At 36.3% G+C, this 18,057-nt stretch overlaps 1 protein-coding gene and 1 non-coding gene across 3 annotated transcripts in view; both read right to left on the minus strand.

Annotated features, from left to right (window-relative positions):
- Positions 1–1,557: 1,557 nt before the first annotated feature.
- STAP1 (signal transducing adaptor family member 1) overlaps positions 1,558–18,057 on the minus strand; it is a 39,054-nt gene continuing 22,554 nt past the window's right edge. For both annotated transcript variants that reach the window (XM_037042115.1, XM_037042105.1), the window contains 5 exons: positions 17,806–17,978; positions 16,196–16,324; positions 7,426–7,495; positions 3,954–4,050; positions 1,558–2,253 (listed from right to left, as the gene is read on the minus strand). In XM_037042115.1, the coding sequence (XP_036898010.1) occupies positions 2,219–2,253; positions 3,954–4,050; positions 7,426–7,495; positions 16,196–16,324; positions 17,806–17,978 (504 nt within the window). In that variant the 3' untranslated portion in view covers positions 1,558–2,218. The remainder of the gene's footprint in view (positions 2,254–3,953; positions 4,051–7,425; positions 7,496–16,195; positions 16,325–17,805; positions 17,979–18,057) is intronic.
- LOC118984322 (U6 spliceosomal RNA) lies at positions 15,602–15,705 on the minus strand. Its single transcript, XR_005065905.1, has one exon. It is a non-coding gene; the product is annotated as a U6 spliceosomal RNA (small nuclear RNA).

Genomic DNA, 18,057 nt, shown 5'->3' on the forward strand with positions numbered 1-18,057 from the left:
CTTAGTAAAATTTTACCAGTCTGGCAGGTGTGGGGGTGTATCTCATTGAAGTTGTACTCTGCATTTCCTAAATACCATCGAAATTAACAACATTTTCATAAATTTATTGGCCACTTTGATCTTTTTTATAAAGTGTTTTTTCAAGTCTTTTGCTCATTTTTCTCATTTGTTTGTAAAAGATCTGTGCAAATCCTGTTCTTTGTTAGCTATATAGTTGAAAATATTTCCTTCCACTCTCACTTGCCTTTACTTCTCTTATGGTATTCTTTGATAAAAAGAATTTGTTAATAAATAATGATGAGTATCAATCTTTTCTTTTAAGGTTAGAGTTTTTTGTGAGTTTAAAAAATTGATCTGTACCCAAAGGTCATGAAGGTACTCCTTTATATTGGTTTCTAAAAACTTTATTTTTGCCTTTCCCATTTAATTCTTAGTTCACAAGGGATTAATGTTGTGTTTTCCGGGAAGTGCCTCACCACCATTTACCAAAGTTCATTCTTTTCTGTAGTGTCCCTTTCCTACAGTGCCACCAAAGTCAGATATCCATACATATGGTGGGGGCGGGGGGGGGGCAAAGGTAGGTTTATGGTTGTAATTACACAGAAGTTTATTTTTGTATTATCATTTATCTTTTATAAACAACTATAAACTGATTTCCGCCACAGTCCGTGTGTGTATATGTTTCTCAATTTTTTGTTTCTTTCTTATACTTCTGCTTATATACTGTCTTCAACACTATAGCTGATATATTGTTTTTGATATTTGGCAAAACTAGTCCTCCTGGCTTGTTTGTAAAGAGTGTCTTGGTTATTCTTAGCCCTTTGTGTTTTCAGTTCTCAAATTTCTATTTGCAAGTATGGAAATACTACTTTTGCAGTTTCCAAATGCCTTGCTGTAATTTTCAATCTTTTATCTACCTGAAGATGTGTTTATTTAATAATTCTAAAGTCTGAAGTTCTCTGGATCTGTTTTTACTTTTCTTTTGTTTCTACTAATCCTCATTTCTTATTTTAAATTTTTTATGTGTCATACTACTCTTTTTTGTATGCCAGTATTACATTTGAAAAATTATAGAAACAACAACAAGAAAAGAAAAATTGTAGAAACAATTCAATGCCCAGCATAATTTTCATCCTCCACAGAAATTTTTCATTTGCTCTACCAGACATTTGGGCACTAGTAATTCTGTATAATAATATTTATACAGCTTAATTAATAATTGTCCAAAAACTGGAAACTACCCTAACCCTTTGAAATTGATGGGTGGATAGCAAACTGGTATTTCCATACAGTGAAATACTATTCAGCCTTAAAATTAGAGCAAGCTAATAATACATAGTATTCGTGGGGCTTGACATGATGAGTGAATGAAATTTCTAGACATGATGAGTGGAAGAAATAAGTCTGAAATGATTCCATACTCTGATTCCAGTTATATGACATTCTGGAAAATGCAGAACTATAGCAATGGAAAACAAACCAGGGGTTGCCAGAGCCTGACAATAAAAAGGGCTGGTTACAGAGGACGAGCATTAGGGCATTTTTTGAGGTGATTAAACTTTCTGTATCTTGATTGTAGTGGTGGTTGTCAAAACTAGTAGGACTGTACACCAAAAATGCTGCTGTATGTAAATTAAATGATTTTTTAAAAGAAAGAAAGATTACCCCTGTACATCAAACATACCACACTTGGAATTCACTTCACAGCTTCTCCCCTATTAAAAGCTCCAAGAAGGCAGGCCCTCAGATGATGTAGTTCAGTGTCTCGCTACAACTTTGGCAAGCTCCTGTAAGAACTTTTAACTCTTGTATCAATTAACCTATGATAAAATCAGTTTTGTTTAACATTCTTTCACTTAAAAGTGCATAACCTGTCAACAATTTAAGTGAGGACTTGATGAACTTTATTCTCAAAACTAAGAATTTCTAGTCCAAGGACATGTTGATCTCAACTTCTCTGAGATCTCGTGCGAGGCCCAGCTAACTTCCTCAAGGATTGGGAGACTACATAAAGAATGATTCAGCCCAAATTGCTGATGCACAGAATCATGAGAAAATAAAAGGTTTGTTGGTTTAACCACCATGTTTTGGGGTAGTTTGTGAAACCACATGTTTTAGGAGTGGTTTGTTACATAACATTGGGTAACTAACATAGTATCAGCTATGGAGGAGGTAAATTATCCTGGATTCCCCCCTCCCCCCGGCCTAATTTTTTCCTTTATTTTAGAGTTGTTACAGGCACTCCTTCGGTTTCTGGAAAAGAAAATTTAAAGTTCATTAATAATTTAATAGCTCATTCCCAGAGGTTTCTTTAAGTTCCCACATAAAGCCCAGGTAATATATTATGCTGGACAGATCTGTACTAATGTGTCACCCCTTGTAGTTATGTGTTATGAGAGAGAGATGCTGAGAATTAGTGTACAGCAAAGGTCAGAGATGAAAGAGTGAGCATGCTGAAGGAACCAGTAACTTTAGATGACAGAGACCAGGGATGGGGCGGCATTGTGGCTGTTTTTCTTAATACCCTGTGTTGTCTCAAAGCCAGAAATTGTCTTAATATGCAGAAGTTAAAGGAAGGAATGTTTCATAGTCGATATGAAGGGAGGATTCTCTAACGTGAGAGCTGACTAAAAGTGAACTGTGCTGCCTCAAAAACCAGTGAGGTGACTGTAATTAGAAATTTTCAAACAAGCTGAATGGTCACATCATTCAGTACAGAAACCTTAGAGTTGGTTTCTGTACTGAATGTGAGGGTGATTTCTATAACAGTAAGACACTCTACTGGATAATTTTCTAAAGTTCTTTCAGAATGAGTTTTTAATTATTTGGCATCATAATGTTTATAGCCATGTTTCAAAACTTAAACTTTTAAAACTTCTACCCTTTTAATAAGGGAGCTTTTCTAGGTAATGCCATGATGCAGTTAGCCAAACAAAGTTGTTTTCCCTCATAATCCGTAGGAACACAGACTTTTGATAACTGAATCCAAACAGGCTGGAAATATTTTTCTCTCTCCTGCTTATGGCTTATCAAGTAACCATGTACCAGGGATTATTTCAAAGGATGGAGAGAATCAGTTTGCCCTGCTCTGCCAAAAAACAGGTACAAAGAGGGCCAGTTTTACCTTATGTGAACACAGGGTCTCATACTTGGTTTAATGATCTGCTATGACTGTTTTAAAATTCATAGTTATCTGCCCTGGCTGGTGTAGCTCAGTGGATTGAGCAAGGGCCTATGAACCAGTGTCATGGTTCGATTCCCAGTCAGGGCACATACCTGGGTTGCAGGCCAGTTCCCAGCAGGGAACCCACGAGAGGCAACCATACATTGATATTTCTCTCCCTCTCTCCTTCCCTTCCCCTCTAAAGATAAATAAATAAATAATTGTTTTTAAAAAATTCGTAGTTATCTATGAATAAGGGACCCCACAAATTATGTACCCAGTTCTGTCCACTAGTTTCTTACCACCCACCCACTCCTCGTTATCTGCACTCTACTTCTGCCTTTATAGTGGAATAAGACCTCTCTCTCAAGTTATCTACTGCCTAATGGCCAGTTCCCAAAGTCTCTCCTTCATCTTCATCCATTTCAATGTGTCTGGAGCATCTGACACTTGACAGACCCTACCTTTAAATTTCCTGTTTGGTTTCCAGGACTGCGTATTACGGTTTTCTTCTTAGCTCTGAATTTGTTTGATAAAGCCAAGTAGAATAATTAAATGAAGTTACTAGTCACAACGCATGCCTCAGAGTTTTTATTTCTCTAGAATGGACCCATCCTCTAGCCACCAGGATATATTGTTACTCCCTTATTTTCACAGGATCAGTGACAAAATAATTTCTAAGTGGGTAAATTTAAAAGCAGAACTAAAATCCAACCTAGTAGGTATTAAAATTATGTACAGGGTTTTGTTTTGCTTTGCTTTCCTTAATACAGCAATGAAATGAACATACCGAAGGTTCCATCAGTTGAATCTATAAATGGTCGTAAATTTCCTCGAGTCTCCTTCATGAAATAATCAATGACACTAAAAAGGTTTGGGAGTGTTACCTGTATAAAGAGAGTGAGAGAAGGCTCAATGTCACCTGTGTAAAGATAGAGTAAGATAAAGCTCAACTGAAACTCAGTTCAGATTGCTGTTCATTTTTCGACCTCCAGAAAGTCATATCTATACCTCACTTCAATGGCTTACTGAATGGTTTTGCCTACCTGTGCATTTTACTTCTCCTATTTAATCATAGCTGATTCCCTGTTGAGGAATTTCCCATCGGATACATTTAGGTGTACAACGAGTAGGTACTCTGCTCTTCCCTAGTTACTGCATGAGAATGCGGCTCAAGTTAGGTCAGAAATGCTCCCCTCCTGAAACTTGAGCTTGAGTAGAGGAACAAGGCAGAAGAGTAGATTCCTAATCAAATGGTTTTTACTGTAACTGCTTCCTAATCCCTGATTTTCTAACCTTCCAGTCATGCTATGTACTTCCTATGTTCTTTTATTTATTTTTGCTTCATTTAATATGTAGTCTCTTCTGCTTGAAACAGAGAAATTAGCATTTTGATAATCTCATTGTGATTGGATAATTTGCTTGACTGGGAACAACTGAAATGTGTTGCTACTCCCAATATTCCTGGTAACCTTAAAGAGGAAAAAATTCAGAAAGTGATGAGGGTGGGTTGAGGAGTATGAAAGAGAAAAGAATGACCCAGGCTGTTAGCTTTCCTTACACTGGGGGCCGTTTGTGCTAATGACAGATCAATGAGCCCCAGCTCACCACTCACAGAGACACTCGTCTTCCCTGACCCTTGCCCTTCAGCAATCTATTTTCACTGTTCCTCATTAGAATTTTTGAAAAATCCCAATCAGGCATGGACATGAAAAGCTCTGGGAAGCATTTAGAGCAAAGGTTTAACTCAGGTATATGAATCAGCAGGTGCCTTACTCTTGGTAAGTGTCACTACTGCGCTCTAAGGATTATGGTCAAAACAGGTTCAACCATACTGACCCTTTCTCTGATCAACACATTGGGCATGGGGGACAGGAGAGCGAGGAGCTCAGTTTTGGAAAACTTATTGTCAGTGTCTTCAAGAACCATGGGTTTCATTTAAATGATATTTCCTGGCCCAATATTTCCACCACTGCAGCCTAAGATCTCAGGGCTAACTTCCCTTTATTCCATATCCATAGGCCACATTACAACATTGTCATTGGTTGAGATCAATGTAAATATTAGTTTTCCCACCTGTATAAATAAAGAATAAATTAGATGGTGTATGTCAAGTACCATCTGTGTGCCCTAACAGTAGGTAGTATTTTTGATATATCATTAGCCCCATGATAAGTTGGTTGGGGTAGAAGAGGGTTACCAACAAGGACAAAACCCTTTTTTTACTATTATGCTGCTATTAAGAGGGGAAGTTCTGAAATTCTGCATGGTGGGTATTAGAGGAATAGGCATTCACAGCTTTTTTCCCATTAGAAATAAACACATTGAAGAAACCCCAGAAATAAACCTATGTCTATATGGTTAATAAATCTATGACAAAGGAAGCAAGAATATACAATGAGGTAAAGACAGTCTGTTCAATAAAAGGAGTTGGGAAAACTGGACACAGGCATGAAAAAATGGAACTAGACTACCTTTTTATATCATATGTAAGAATGAACTCAAAATGAATTAAAGACTTAAATAAGACATTATTTAAAGACTTAAATAATACAAAACCATAAAATTCTAAGAAGAAAACATAGGCAATAAACTATCTGACATTGCTCTGAGTAATACACTTTTTATATACCTCCCTGGGCAAGGGAAACAAGAAAAAAATAAATGGGACTACATCAAATGAAAAAGGTTTTACAGAGAAAAGGAAACCATCAACAAAATGAAGACAGCCTATTGATTGGGAGGAAATATTTACCAATGATACATTCAATAAGGGATTGATACCCAAAATTGATAAAGAACTCCTATAACAACAGCAAAAATCAAACAGTCCCATTAAAAAGTGGGCAGAGGGCCTAAATAGACATTTCTCTGTAGAAGATATATAGATGTGTAGTAGATGTATGAAAAGATGCTCAAAATCACTATCAGGAATGCAAATTAAAACCACAGTGAGCTATCACCTCACACCTGTCAGAATGGCTACCATCAATAAACCAGCATGTTGGCAAGGATGTGGAAAACAGGGAACCCTGGTGCGCTGGTGGTGGGAATGCAGACTGGTGCAGCCACCATAGAAACAGTATGGAAGCTCCTCAAAAAATCAAATAGAACTACTTTACAACCCAGCAATTTCTCTTCTGGGTATTTATCCAAAGGAATCCAAAACACTAATTTGAAAGTATATTTGTGTTCCTATGTTCATTGCAGCATTATTTACAATAGCCAAGATAAGGAAGCAACCCAGTTGCCCATCAATAGATGATTGGATAAAGATGTGCTACAATAGAATATTGCTCGGCCATCAAAAGGAGGAAATCTTACCATTTGAAACAGCATGGATGGACCTAGAGGGTACTATGCTACGTGAAATAAGCCAGGCAGAGAAAGACAAATACAATACAATTTGACTTATTTGTGGAATCTAAAGAACAAAATAAATGAACAAAACAAACAGACTCATACATAGAGTACAAACTGAATGTTTTTTTCCTTTTTATTTGATTTATTGGGGTGACATAAAATTATACAGGTTTTAGGTGCACAATTCTACAAAACATCCGTACACTGTATTTACTGCGTATTTACCACGCTAAGTCAAGTTTCTGCCCATCACCGTTTATCCTCCTATATCCACAAACTGATGGTTGCCAGTTGGGAGGAGGGTTGAAGGGCTGGGTGAAAAAGGTGATGGATTAAAAAGTACAAATTGGTAATTCACAAAATAGTTATGGGGGTGTAAAGTACAGCATAGGGAATATGGTCAACAATATTGTAAAGCCATGTATGGTGCCAGGTAGGTACTAAACAGATTGGAGCTATCACTTTGTAAATTAGTAAATGTCTAACCTCTATCCTCTGTACACCTGAATTAATATAATATTGAATATTAACGAATGGAAATTTTTTTAATTTTTAAAGGAACAAGCACTGAAATGCTGTTTTGGAGGATGTAAAGCAACTGCTTAACAATATATTTCCTCTCCCTGAAACAACTATATTGATAAAGATTTACATAAAAGAAAAGTGTAAAGAATTTTTAGCAGATTATCTTCTATTCTGTTTCATCCACCTGCCCTACCATCTCACGTCTCACCCTGGATATCTGCTGCCTTGGGACTCCTTAACATGGCTGTTTTTCTCCAGCACTGTGTTCCTAGGCAAGGAGTCTGCTTCTCCACCTTTCTTTTCTTTGTGTTCTTTAAGTATGTTGGGAAGGAAGAAGGAGAAAATTTATCAACAATAAGGAAATAGCTACTTACAGGTTTTTCCAGTTCAATAGTGTAGTTTTTTCCTACACTTGTCACTTTGTAGTGCTTGATTCTCGGCATGCTAAAATTGAAAAAAAAAAAAAGATTAATCTCCATTTGAGTATACTATTGGGTGAAATCAAACTAAAATGAGTATAAAGCCCTGGTTGGGTAACTCAGTTGGTTAGAACATCATCCCAATACACCAAGATTGGGGGATCAGTCCCTGGCCAGGGCACATACAAGAGTCAACCAATGAATGCATGAATAAATAGAATAACAAATGGATGTTTCTTTCTCTCTTGCTCTCTCTTGCTCTCCTTCTTCCTCCTTCTTTCTCTAAAAATCAATAAATAAAATAATGGTTCTTTTAAAATTAAATTAAACAAATAAAGTGAGTACAAAATATCACCTGTATCATAAAACCTGTTTCAATGACTAGGCAAAAAAAAAGTAGTTTTTTTCTCTTTATCTGGTTCTCTATGTTTGGGGGGTGGGTCATACACTAGGGGCATAGGAAACCTGGGTCACTGAGTGGTTCAATGAGAAAAAAAATAAATAAAGGAATCAAGAATTGAACATCTTATAGGCAGAAATTATATTTTTAAATGCCAATAACTTACAAAGTAGACAACATAAAATCTTAGGTGGGCATAACACAAATCAAATACATATTTTCCATATTAAATCAGAAATAGAAAGACCTGCTGAAAGTAAATTACTTTCTACTCCACCTCACCACTATTCGAGTCAGAAAGCCCTCAGTGGCTGTTCTTTCTACTAGCTTTGACCCCACCTTGGACTTGGAAATAATGGAAAATGCTTAGGTGAGAATATAAGTATAGTAGATGAATCTTAATGTCTCTTTATAGTTTCATAGCACTCTAATTTTTTTAAGTTTAATCTTTATTATATTTTTCCATTACCATTTAGTCCTTTTATAGCCCTTTTAACACTCTACCCTAAATATGTGGTATTTCATTGACAGAATTGCTTAAGAACAAGAAGCACACTCTATTCACCTTTGTATTCCAGCATCAGACACACAGAAATATGTGGGAAACTGGATTTTAAAATCTTAGGAGCCTACTTCAGTGCTATTTGCTAGAACTAATTTCTACTGAGAGTGTAAGTCAAATGCCCATGGTATTTGAACAACAGTATGTTTGCCTTGAACTCCCTTGATTCATATGGCAACTGTGTGAGGACCAAGACTTTTCTCTAATGTTGCAAAAAAAAGTAAACATTTATTACACTTGCTTGCAATAAAGCAGATTTATGCCATTTGCTTGAAAGACAAACTAATTCGATGCCTATCCAATTTATAGAAGTTGGTTAAAGTGAAATTGTCTACCAGTGAAGTTCATCTGCAGGACCTCTCACCTTCTTTTTCATCATTTCCCCGTTTCCAGGTCACATTTCTCTAGCACTAAACTACACTTCTGTTCAAGGGACTCTCCATCTGTTGTTGTATTCAAATCTTTCAGTTGCATATTATATTTGAAAACAGATGATAATTTTATTCCAATGTCTTATTCTAGGGCTTTCAAAATGTGGGATAAAAACTAACCAACTCTTTCCCATCCTAAAATGGGGAAAAAGGAAAAATTATTTCTTAATGCTGAACCTTCAGGCATCAGTTACAGGCTGGTGAAAGATACATTTTTTAACAGAAAAGGTCTTATAAAAAGAAGAGAGAGGACCCAAATAAACACAATCAGAAATGAAAGAGGGGAGATTACAACTGATACCACAGAAATAAAAGGGATTGTAAGGAATTACTATGAAGAATTGTATGCCAATAAATTTGAAAACCTAGTTGAAATGGACAAATTTCTAGAAAAATATAATCTTCTAAAATTCAATGAAGAAGAAGGAGAAAGCCTAAACAGACCAATAACAGCAAATGAAATTGAAGCAGTAATCAAAAAACTCCCATCCCACAAAAGCCCCGGACCAGATGGTTTCACAGGAGAATTCTACAAAGCATTTAAGGAAGAGCTAACCCCTATTCTTCACAGACTATTCCAAAAAATCCAAAATGATGGGAAACTCCCAAACTCTTTTTATGAAGCCAGCATCATCCTAATTCCAAAACCAGATAGAGACACAACAAAGAAAGAAAACTTCAGGCCAATATCGCTGATGAACATAGATGCTAAAATCCTCAACAAAATATTGGCAAATCGCATCCAACAATACATCAAAAAGATCATACACCAGGACCAAGTGGGATTCATCCCAGGGATGCAAGGATGGTTCAATATCCGCAAATCAGTAAATGTAATACACCACATAAACAAAAGCAAAGACAAAAACCACATGGTCATATCAATAGATGCGGAAAAAGCTTTTGATAAGGTACAACACCCATTTATGATAAAGGTACTCAGCAAAGTGGGAATAGAGGGAGCATTCCTCAATATAATAAAGGCCATATATGAAAGACCTACAGCCAACATCATACTCAATGGGCAAAAACTAAAAGCTTTTCCACTAAGATCAGGAACAAGACAAGGTTGTCCACTTTCACCACTTCTATTTAATATAGTATTGGAAGTTCTAGCCACAGCAATCAGACAAGAAAAGGAAATAAAAGGCATCCAAATCGGAAAGGAGGAAACAAAACTGTCACTGTTTGCAGATGACATGATAGTGTACATGGAAAATCCTATAGACTCTACCAAAAAACTGCTGGAACTAATAAATGAATTTGGCAAAACAGCGGGATACAAAGTCAATATCCAGAAATCAAAGGCATTTCTGTATACTAACAATGAATCAGCAGAAGCAGAAATCAAGAAAAAAATCCCATTCGATATAGCAAAAAGAAAAATAAAATATCTGGGAATAAATCTAACCAAGGAGGTTAAAGACCTGTATGCAGAAAATTACACAACACTGAAGACAGAAATCAAGGAAGACACAAACAAATGGAGACGTATACCGTGTTCATGGATTGGAAGAATTAACATCATCAAAATGTCCATACTACCCAAAGCAATTTACAGATTCAATGCAATACCTATTAAAGTACCAATGGCATATTTCACAGACATAGAACAAACACTTCAAAAATTTATATGGAACCATAAAAGACCCCGAATAGCAGCTGCAATGTTAAGAAAGAAGAACAAAGTAGGAGGGATCACAATACCTGATATCAAACTGTATTACAAGGCCACTGTAATCAAAACAGCCTGGTACTGGCATAAAAACAGGCACATAGACCAATGGAACAGAATAGAGAACCCAGAAATAAACCCAAATCTCTACAGTCAATTAATATTCGACAAAGGGGGCAGTATCATAAAATGGGGTAAAGATAGCCTCTTCAACAAATGGTGTTGGGAGAACTGGACAGCTACATGCAAAAAAATGAAACTCGAGCACCAACTTACATCATACACCAAAATAAATTCAAGGTGGATAAAAGACTTAAATATAAGCCATGACACCATTAAAGTCCTAGAGGAGAACATTGGCAGGAAAATCTCAGATATTTCACGCAGCAACATTTTTACTGATATGTCCCCTAGAGCAAGGACTATAAAGGAAAGAATAAACAAATGGGATCTCATCAAAATAAAAAGCTTCTGCGCAGCTAAAGAAAACAGCATTAAAATAAAAAGACAACCAACTGTATGGGAAAACATATTTGCCAATGATACCTCAGACAAAGGTTTAATCTCCAAAATATACAAAGAACTCACACGACTTCACTCTAAGAAGACAACTAACCCAATTAAAAAATGGGGAAAGGACTTGAACAGACACTTCTGCAAGGAGGACATACAGAGGATCCAGAGACACATGAAAAGATGCTCAATATCACTAGCTATCAGAGAGATGCAAATTAAAACTACAATGAGATACCACTTTACACCGGTGAGAATGGCTATCATAAACAAAGCAATAAACAACAAATGTTGGAGAGGGTGTGGGGGAAAGGGGACTCTGGTCCACTGTTGGTGGGATTGCAGACTGGTACAACCATTATGGAAAACAGTATGGAATTTTCTCAGAAAACTAAAATTGGACTTGCCTTTTGACCCAGCAATTCCACTGCTGGGATTGTATCCTAAGAACCCTAAAACACCAATCCCAAAGAACCTATGCACCCCAATGTTCATAGCAGCACAATTTACAATAGCCAAGAGTTGGAAGCAACCTAGGTGCCCGTCAGTAAATGAATGGATCAAAAAACTATGGTACATATACACAATGGAATTTTATGCTGCAGAAAGAAAGAAGGAGCTCCTACCTTTTGCAACAACATGGATGGAACTGGAAAGCATTATGCTGAGTGAAATAAGCCAGGTGTTGAAGGACAAATACCATATGATCTCACCTCTAACAGGAAGCTAAACAACAAAGCAAACAAGCAAGCAAAATATAACCAAAGACACTGAAATAGAGAACAGGCTGACAGTGACCAGAGGGGAGAGGGGAGGGAATTTCAGGGGAAATAGGGGAGGGATTTAGAGGAACATATATAAAGGATACATGGACAACAGCTGAGAAGGGTGGAAATGGGAGGGGGGAGCATGAGGGTGGGATGGGATGGGAGTAATAGACAGAAAACTGTACTTGAAAAATAATTAAATTAAAAAATGGAAAAAAAAGAAAAGGTCTTATAAGTACCATCTGTTGGGGTGGTTGGTTCTGGCTTCATCTTTCTCCCTACCTTGAAAACCATCCCTTTATAGTCATAGTTACTTTTGAACACTTGCACCAATTCCATTTAGAGTTCCCGTATTCCTATGAAATAAGTGATTATTATTCCTTGATAGAAAGCTTGAAGGGCATGGCCTTGATAACTAAAAAGATCTAGGTTCAAACTCCGGTTCTGTTTTGTTAATCTCGATGAGCCTTCACTTCCTCATCTGTAAAATGGAGATGGTAATGCCTTTGCTAACAAGGCTATAGTGGGTTGTGTTTAAAAAGTCCTTAGTACAGTGTCTGGCATATTTATTTACTCAGTAAATGATTATTTTTATACTTTTTAAAATGTGTTATTTTAAGCTAGTAGTTTATGTAAAGTCTCAGCTTCTTCATTTGTAAAACATGGAAAATGCTGTCTGTTTCAGTTTTTACTATGCTGAAGAAAATCTTTGTCGGGCACTCAACACAGCACCCAGAAATGGTACCATGTAAGTGGGAAGGAGGATTGTTAGTAAAAAACTGTCATTTCACAACTCTCATGGTTCATGGCACAGCTGTGACAGGAACAGTCGCAAAGGTTAACAGGGTTTCTTGGAACTTTTGACTAACAGGACTAAGTTCTGAAGCAGAAAAGTAGAAAAAAATTCCACTTAGGCTTTGACTTTCATTCTAGACCTTTGTCTTTCTTCTGTATTTTGTTTTGTTTTTCCAAAGGAATAAAGAGAGCGGGGGAAAAAGTGAGATTGATAAAATTTGCTATATTGAGGTTTCCTGTGTATGACCTCAAAAAAAAGAAGTAGCCTATCTTTAAAAAAAAATTGTGTCCTTAAATGTGGTTATAAATGCTTGTTCTTAGCTTTTGACCCCAGTTTTGCAAAGAAATTAATTTGGGGAAAATAGTGTCTACTACTACTCCCTTGGTTAATGTCTTTCCAAAGTGTTCTTACTTCTAGCTTGCCACATAGTCATAACAGTTTTTAGAAAAACCAACCAAATCATGCAGTTTGTTGTAAAAATAGCTTTATGTCTTATGAATTCACACACCACTGGGCTGGGTAAAGGTGGATGATATTTTATAACAAAAGAGGAGTCACCTGATAATTTGACATTGAATGACTTTTGCTTCTTCCTGAAAACAATCATCTCCCCTCCCTCAGTTGATTTGTTAACAGATGGAGATCATTTTACTTTCATGGTATTTTGTAAACCAACTTGTCCTATTCAGCTAGTGTTTTACCAGACACAAGTCATCTAAACTTGCATGGCTGAACATTTCTCCTACAACCGGTGAGAGAATAAATTGGTTTTGTGGGTAACACGGGTGCTTCCTAATAGTCTAGATTTCTGCTAAATCTTTACATTAAGCTCCACAGTCCCACATGCTAAAATTCTACTCCTCTCTACAATTGCTAGCCTTCAAAATTAAGCAATCTGTTTAATACAAAATATTAAATCTAGGCATTCTAAAAAAGCTATTTGGAGACATTAAAGAACACATATAGCAACACTTAACATTATATCTGGCTCATGAGGAAAATTTGTACAATAACAGCTAGTTTTATGAAATGTTATATTCTTACGACCATCAGCTGTATAAAAGTATGAACTACATGAATTCAAATGCAGTGAGTATACAAAAATTAGAAATACATAACTTTGAAATGAACTCCTTTGCCAGACTCTTATAAGTTTAAGTACAATATGAATATAAGTAAAAACTGTGACATTACATTTATCTCCTAAGTATAGAAACTTGCATTTGGTCAAAAACCACATCTACAACAAAAGGAAAGAAAAACCCATTATTTCTCATAGTCTGCTTGTGTAGTGCAAATGTTGGGCTAATTTAGACTACCATAAAAAGGACCTGGCTGCTACTGTGCTAGAAATACACAGTCTTTGAAGAGTCATTAGACCTCAGGATTTTGTTTGTTACATGCAGAACGGTAGCACGGGGCTCACAGGCAAACTGATCAAGCACTCAATCCCACCCAGGAAAAAAACAGTATGAAGGAAAATGATTATTATTCCCTGATGTGATCTAGCCTATCTTTCAAGCAGTTAGGTGGTTTCTTTAAAAAAAAAAATCTCCAAGATAAATTTTAAGTGTTTTGTATGTTCTGATTTTTTAAAGTGGAAACAAATAGTTAAAGACATTCCATATTTTATGTGATACTCAATTTTCTAATTCCTGAAAAAGGATAATCTCCTTCATCAGGGTATAGTAGCCAGAAAAATCCACTTTTCTCCCAGGAGTTCTTCTAAGTTCACTGATATTTAATGGCCATCATAATTTTTATATGTGTTGGATTTGTTTCAAGATAGCCAATTAAATGATAAATAAATTATAACTGAAAAAATTGTGATATTCTACTATATCAGTTGAAAATCATTAACTGCAAATGTTAGCCTATACTAAGTGAAAAGATACTGAAACCAAAAGTTTCAGCTGACATAGATATTCATTGTGGAAAACAAACCCCCACACACAGATTTCCTTCCCTCACCCACAGAACTAGGTAGGATCAGGTTTACCATCTAACGCTCTTGCCAACCATTCCTTGCACATGACCAGTGTATGCAGAGTAACTGGCAAGTGAATAAAACTGATTATAGACCTTGTCTCATACTAGCAATGCAGCCATAAGGTCATAATTTTTTTCCTGTGATTATTTTCTTTTTACTGTCTTTATTCATTGTCAATATCTTCATATTTACTCTATTTAGAATTACAGATTTTTATGGTAGATTGGAAGATGGACTCATTGGTAGACATGTTATAGCTAAAAAGTAATTAGTAGAATATTTTCCTCAGAAAAAAATGACACTAAAAATCAAAGTTCTGTTTGTTTTTTTTTGAAAATGAATATTTTCAGAAACAAATCACTTAACATTTTCACATGTGACAAAACCTCTATATGGTAATTATATCATCAGTGGTGAAGATATTAAGCAGAGTTCTATTGGAATGCAAGTTTTCATAGACTGAGAGCTGAAATAAATCTTAAAAGATCCAACCACCCTGGGCACACAGAACAATCAACTAGTGCATGTAAATGTTACTTTACCAAACATAAACATTTTACTGGAAATAATTAACCTTAACAAGAGGCTCCTAAATGGTCTTTTTCATAGATTCGCCAGATTATGTTACTACTTTACTCAGCACACTCCAGTGCCTGTCATATCAATCAGAGTAAAACCCTGATCCCCATGATGACCTGTACGGGTTAGCGTGACCAGTCGCTACCCTACCTCTGGCATCTGTCTGCTACCACTTTCTCCTAGCTCACTCCATTGCAGTCACAAAGGCCTCTTTTTGTTTCCTGAACAAACCAAGCCTTCTCCCGTGTCTGGGCACATGCACTTGCTGCCTGGTACTAGTTCCAGAAATTGAAATGGTTTGTTCCCCCACTTCCTTCAGGTCTCTGCTTAAATGTCAGTTAATAAAGTAGGCCTTCCCTGTCCACTCTGTATTAAAACAACAACAGCAACTACATAATTTTTTATTTCTCTCTTCTTTTTTAACAGGGAACACTTTACAAGTTTGCATGTCATCCTAACACAGAGGCCATGCTAATCTCTGTATCATGCCAATTTTAGTATACGTGCTACCGAAGTGAGCATGTAATTTTCTCTCTCTGTTACCTCCAAGGTTCCCATTTTCCTCATCTTGGTTTATTTTACTTCCATAGGCCTTATTACCATATGTATGAAATTTCTGGTTATGTGTTTATTTATAGCCTGTCTTTCCTTACAAATATTTAAACTTCCTTAAACCAGGGATGTTGTTTTCTTCACTGCTGCATCCTCGGTATCTAGAAATCACTTGGCCCATAGTAATTGCTCAATAGAATATTTGTTGAAATGAATGAATGAATGAACGAACTCTATCCAAGACCAAAGTACTTTGCTCATTCTTCTTCCCTATAGCAAATATTGGCCTTGGCACAGTCTTCAGCATCACTTATATGACATTCCCTCTCTCCATTCTTGTGTTTGTATTTTTAGCCCCAACAAAACACATAGCAGATGCTCCTCTAAACTTTGTGACTTTGCTTCCTAAAGTGATATCATGCTTTTTAATAATTTCACATGTTTATTTAATTAAACATACTCTCTCTCCTGCCGGATAGTAATGGAGAAGCTTCTGCTGTCACTACCAGGCCTCAGGATCATATTCCCCAATGAAGGATTCTTTTCAAGCATCTCAGTTGCTTCTTTCCGAGACACTGTATAAAAACATCTATAGAGGTGAAATAAAAAACATTTTTTAAAACTGATAAAGATTATTACTTGAAAAATGCTACTAAAATAGCCTTAACAACTAAAGTTATAAGCTTTTCTTAAAATTCTCAGCTTTATTTTTATAAATACAATGATATGGTTATAATTACTGTTATTACAAGCCACTACGAGTATGTGAATGCCTAAGGCCCTCCTCCCTCCCTCCAAAACCTCTTTCTCTGATGAAAGGGGACCTGAGAAGTTGTGTGCTGATCAGTATACAATTTCCATTACCATTTGAAAATCTAAGACAAGAATTAACAGTGTCTCTCCAGTCTTACTTTATAATAATAGGCTCTTGGATAAACATTTGTTGGTGGCTTCTTTCCAGAGATGAAAAAAAATTCTCTATACATGCTTCTCTTGTAAGGTCTCTATTTTAAATAACTTATATTTAAGGGTATGTATTAACTCACTTCTTTTGGTATAATATGGCTTTCTTATGACATTGGTGGTGTTTTTACATCTAAGTCACAGAAAAAGATCTGGCAGAATATGTAAAATATACCAAAATGTTAACAGAAAATATTTTTGAGTTGTGGGACAAGGAAGGATTTTAGTCTTCTTTTTATGTATGTGTAAAAATATATATTGTTTTGTTGAACATTTATGGGTTTTTTGAACCTACAACGTTAAGTATGGCCATGCCCAGGGATCAAACTCATAAACTTTTGGTGTATGGGATGATGCTCCAGCCAACTGAGCCACCAGGCCAAGGCTTTGACTTCTAACATATCAGTCATTAGTTGTCATTGATTCGGCTAAAAGTTATGGTGATTACAGAACAGAAAGAACATGAACCATAACCTGATGTCAAAGGTAGTACCAGACACAATTCACTCATGAGAACTTGACCAAGAGTTCAGGAGGAAGGCGTTCACAGTCTTAGTCACACTTCTTAACAATAAGATAGATAGATAGATAGATAGATAGATAGATAGATAAATTGCTTAATTCAGCATGTTCTATGCCTCAATTTTCCCAACAATATCTTACACATTTTACACAGAGCCTTCTTCCAGATACAAGTTCAATGACTACTCACTGATTGACTGAACAGTTGGATAGAGCATTCAGTTATTTTTAATTCTTTGGTGTACTTTTCTGAGAGAAAAATCAGTCAATCGGAGCATTACAAGGTGAAAAAATATCGCTTCCTTCCTTCCTCGTAGCCGTTTTTATTTAGGTTTAAACTTTGGAAAGAATACCTATTTGGTCTAAAAGTGTGGGTGAGGTGATTTCCTGTGTGGTAAGGTATTTGGTTCAAGTCTGCATTTTGCCTTTTGTTGATCGTGACCCAGAAGAGGAAATGTGGTGTGTACTCAGAAGTATGCTCTTTATCCACAAGACAATTTGGTGCCCGTGGCTTAATGAGGTCAACAATGAACTCTCCTTAATGTTCTAGTCTAATAAGTAAACTGGGATTGATGGTGCACTTACGCTGGCATAGGGTTCAGTACATCCACATAGTCTTCACTCGGTTCCCCCTCTTTTTCTGGAGATGTGCTTGGGAGCTGTTCTGTCTCAATCCTCCTTTTCTTTTCTCGATCTAAGACTTCATGCAGTCTAATTACTTGTCCAGGGAGGAGGGACACATCTTCAGGAACTGACAGCTAAAACCAATTAAAACAGGCAAACAAGAAAGACAGCAAAATAACCAACCGATTTTTAGCAAAGATGAGCTTGTTCTTG

Source organism: Sturnira hondurensis, unplaced genomic scaffold (genome assembly GCF_014824575.4).
Source record: "Sturnira hondurensis isolate 20B ecotype Veracruz unplaced genomic scaffold, ASM1482457v3 Scaffold0000566, whole genome shotgun sequence".
Classification (NCBI taxonomy): domain Eukaryota; kingdom Metazoa; phylum Chordata; class Mammalia; order Chiroptera; family Phyllostomidae; genus Sturnira; species Sturnira hondurensis.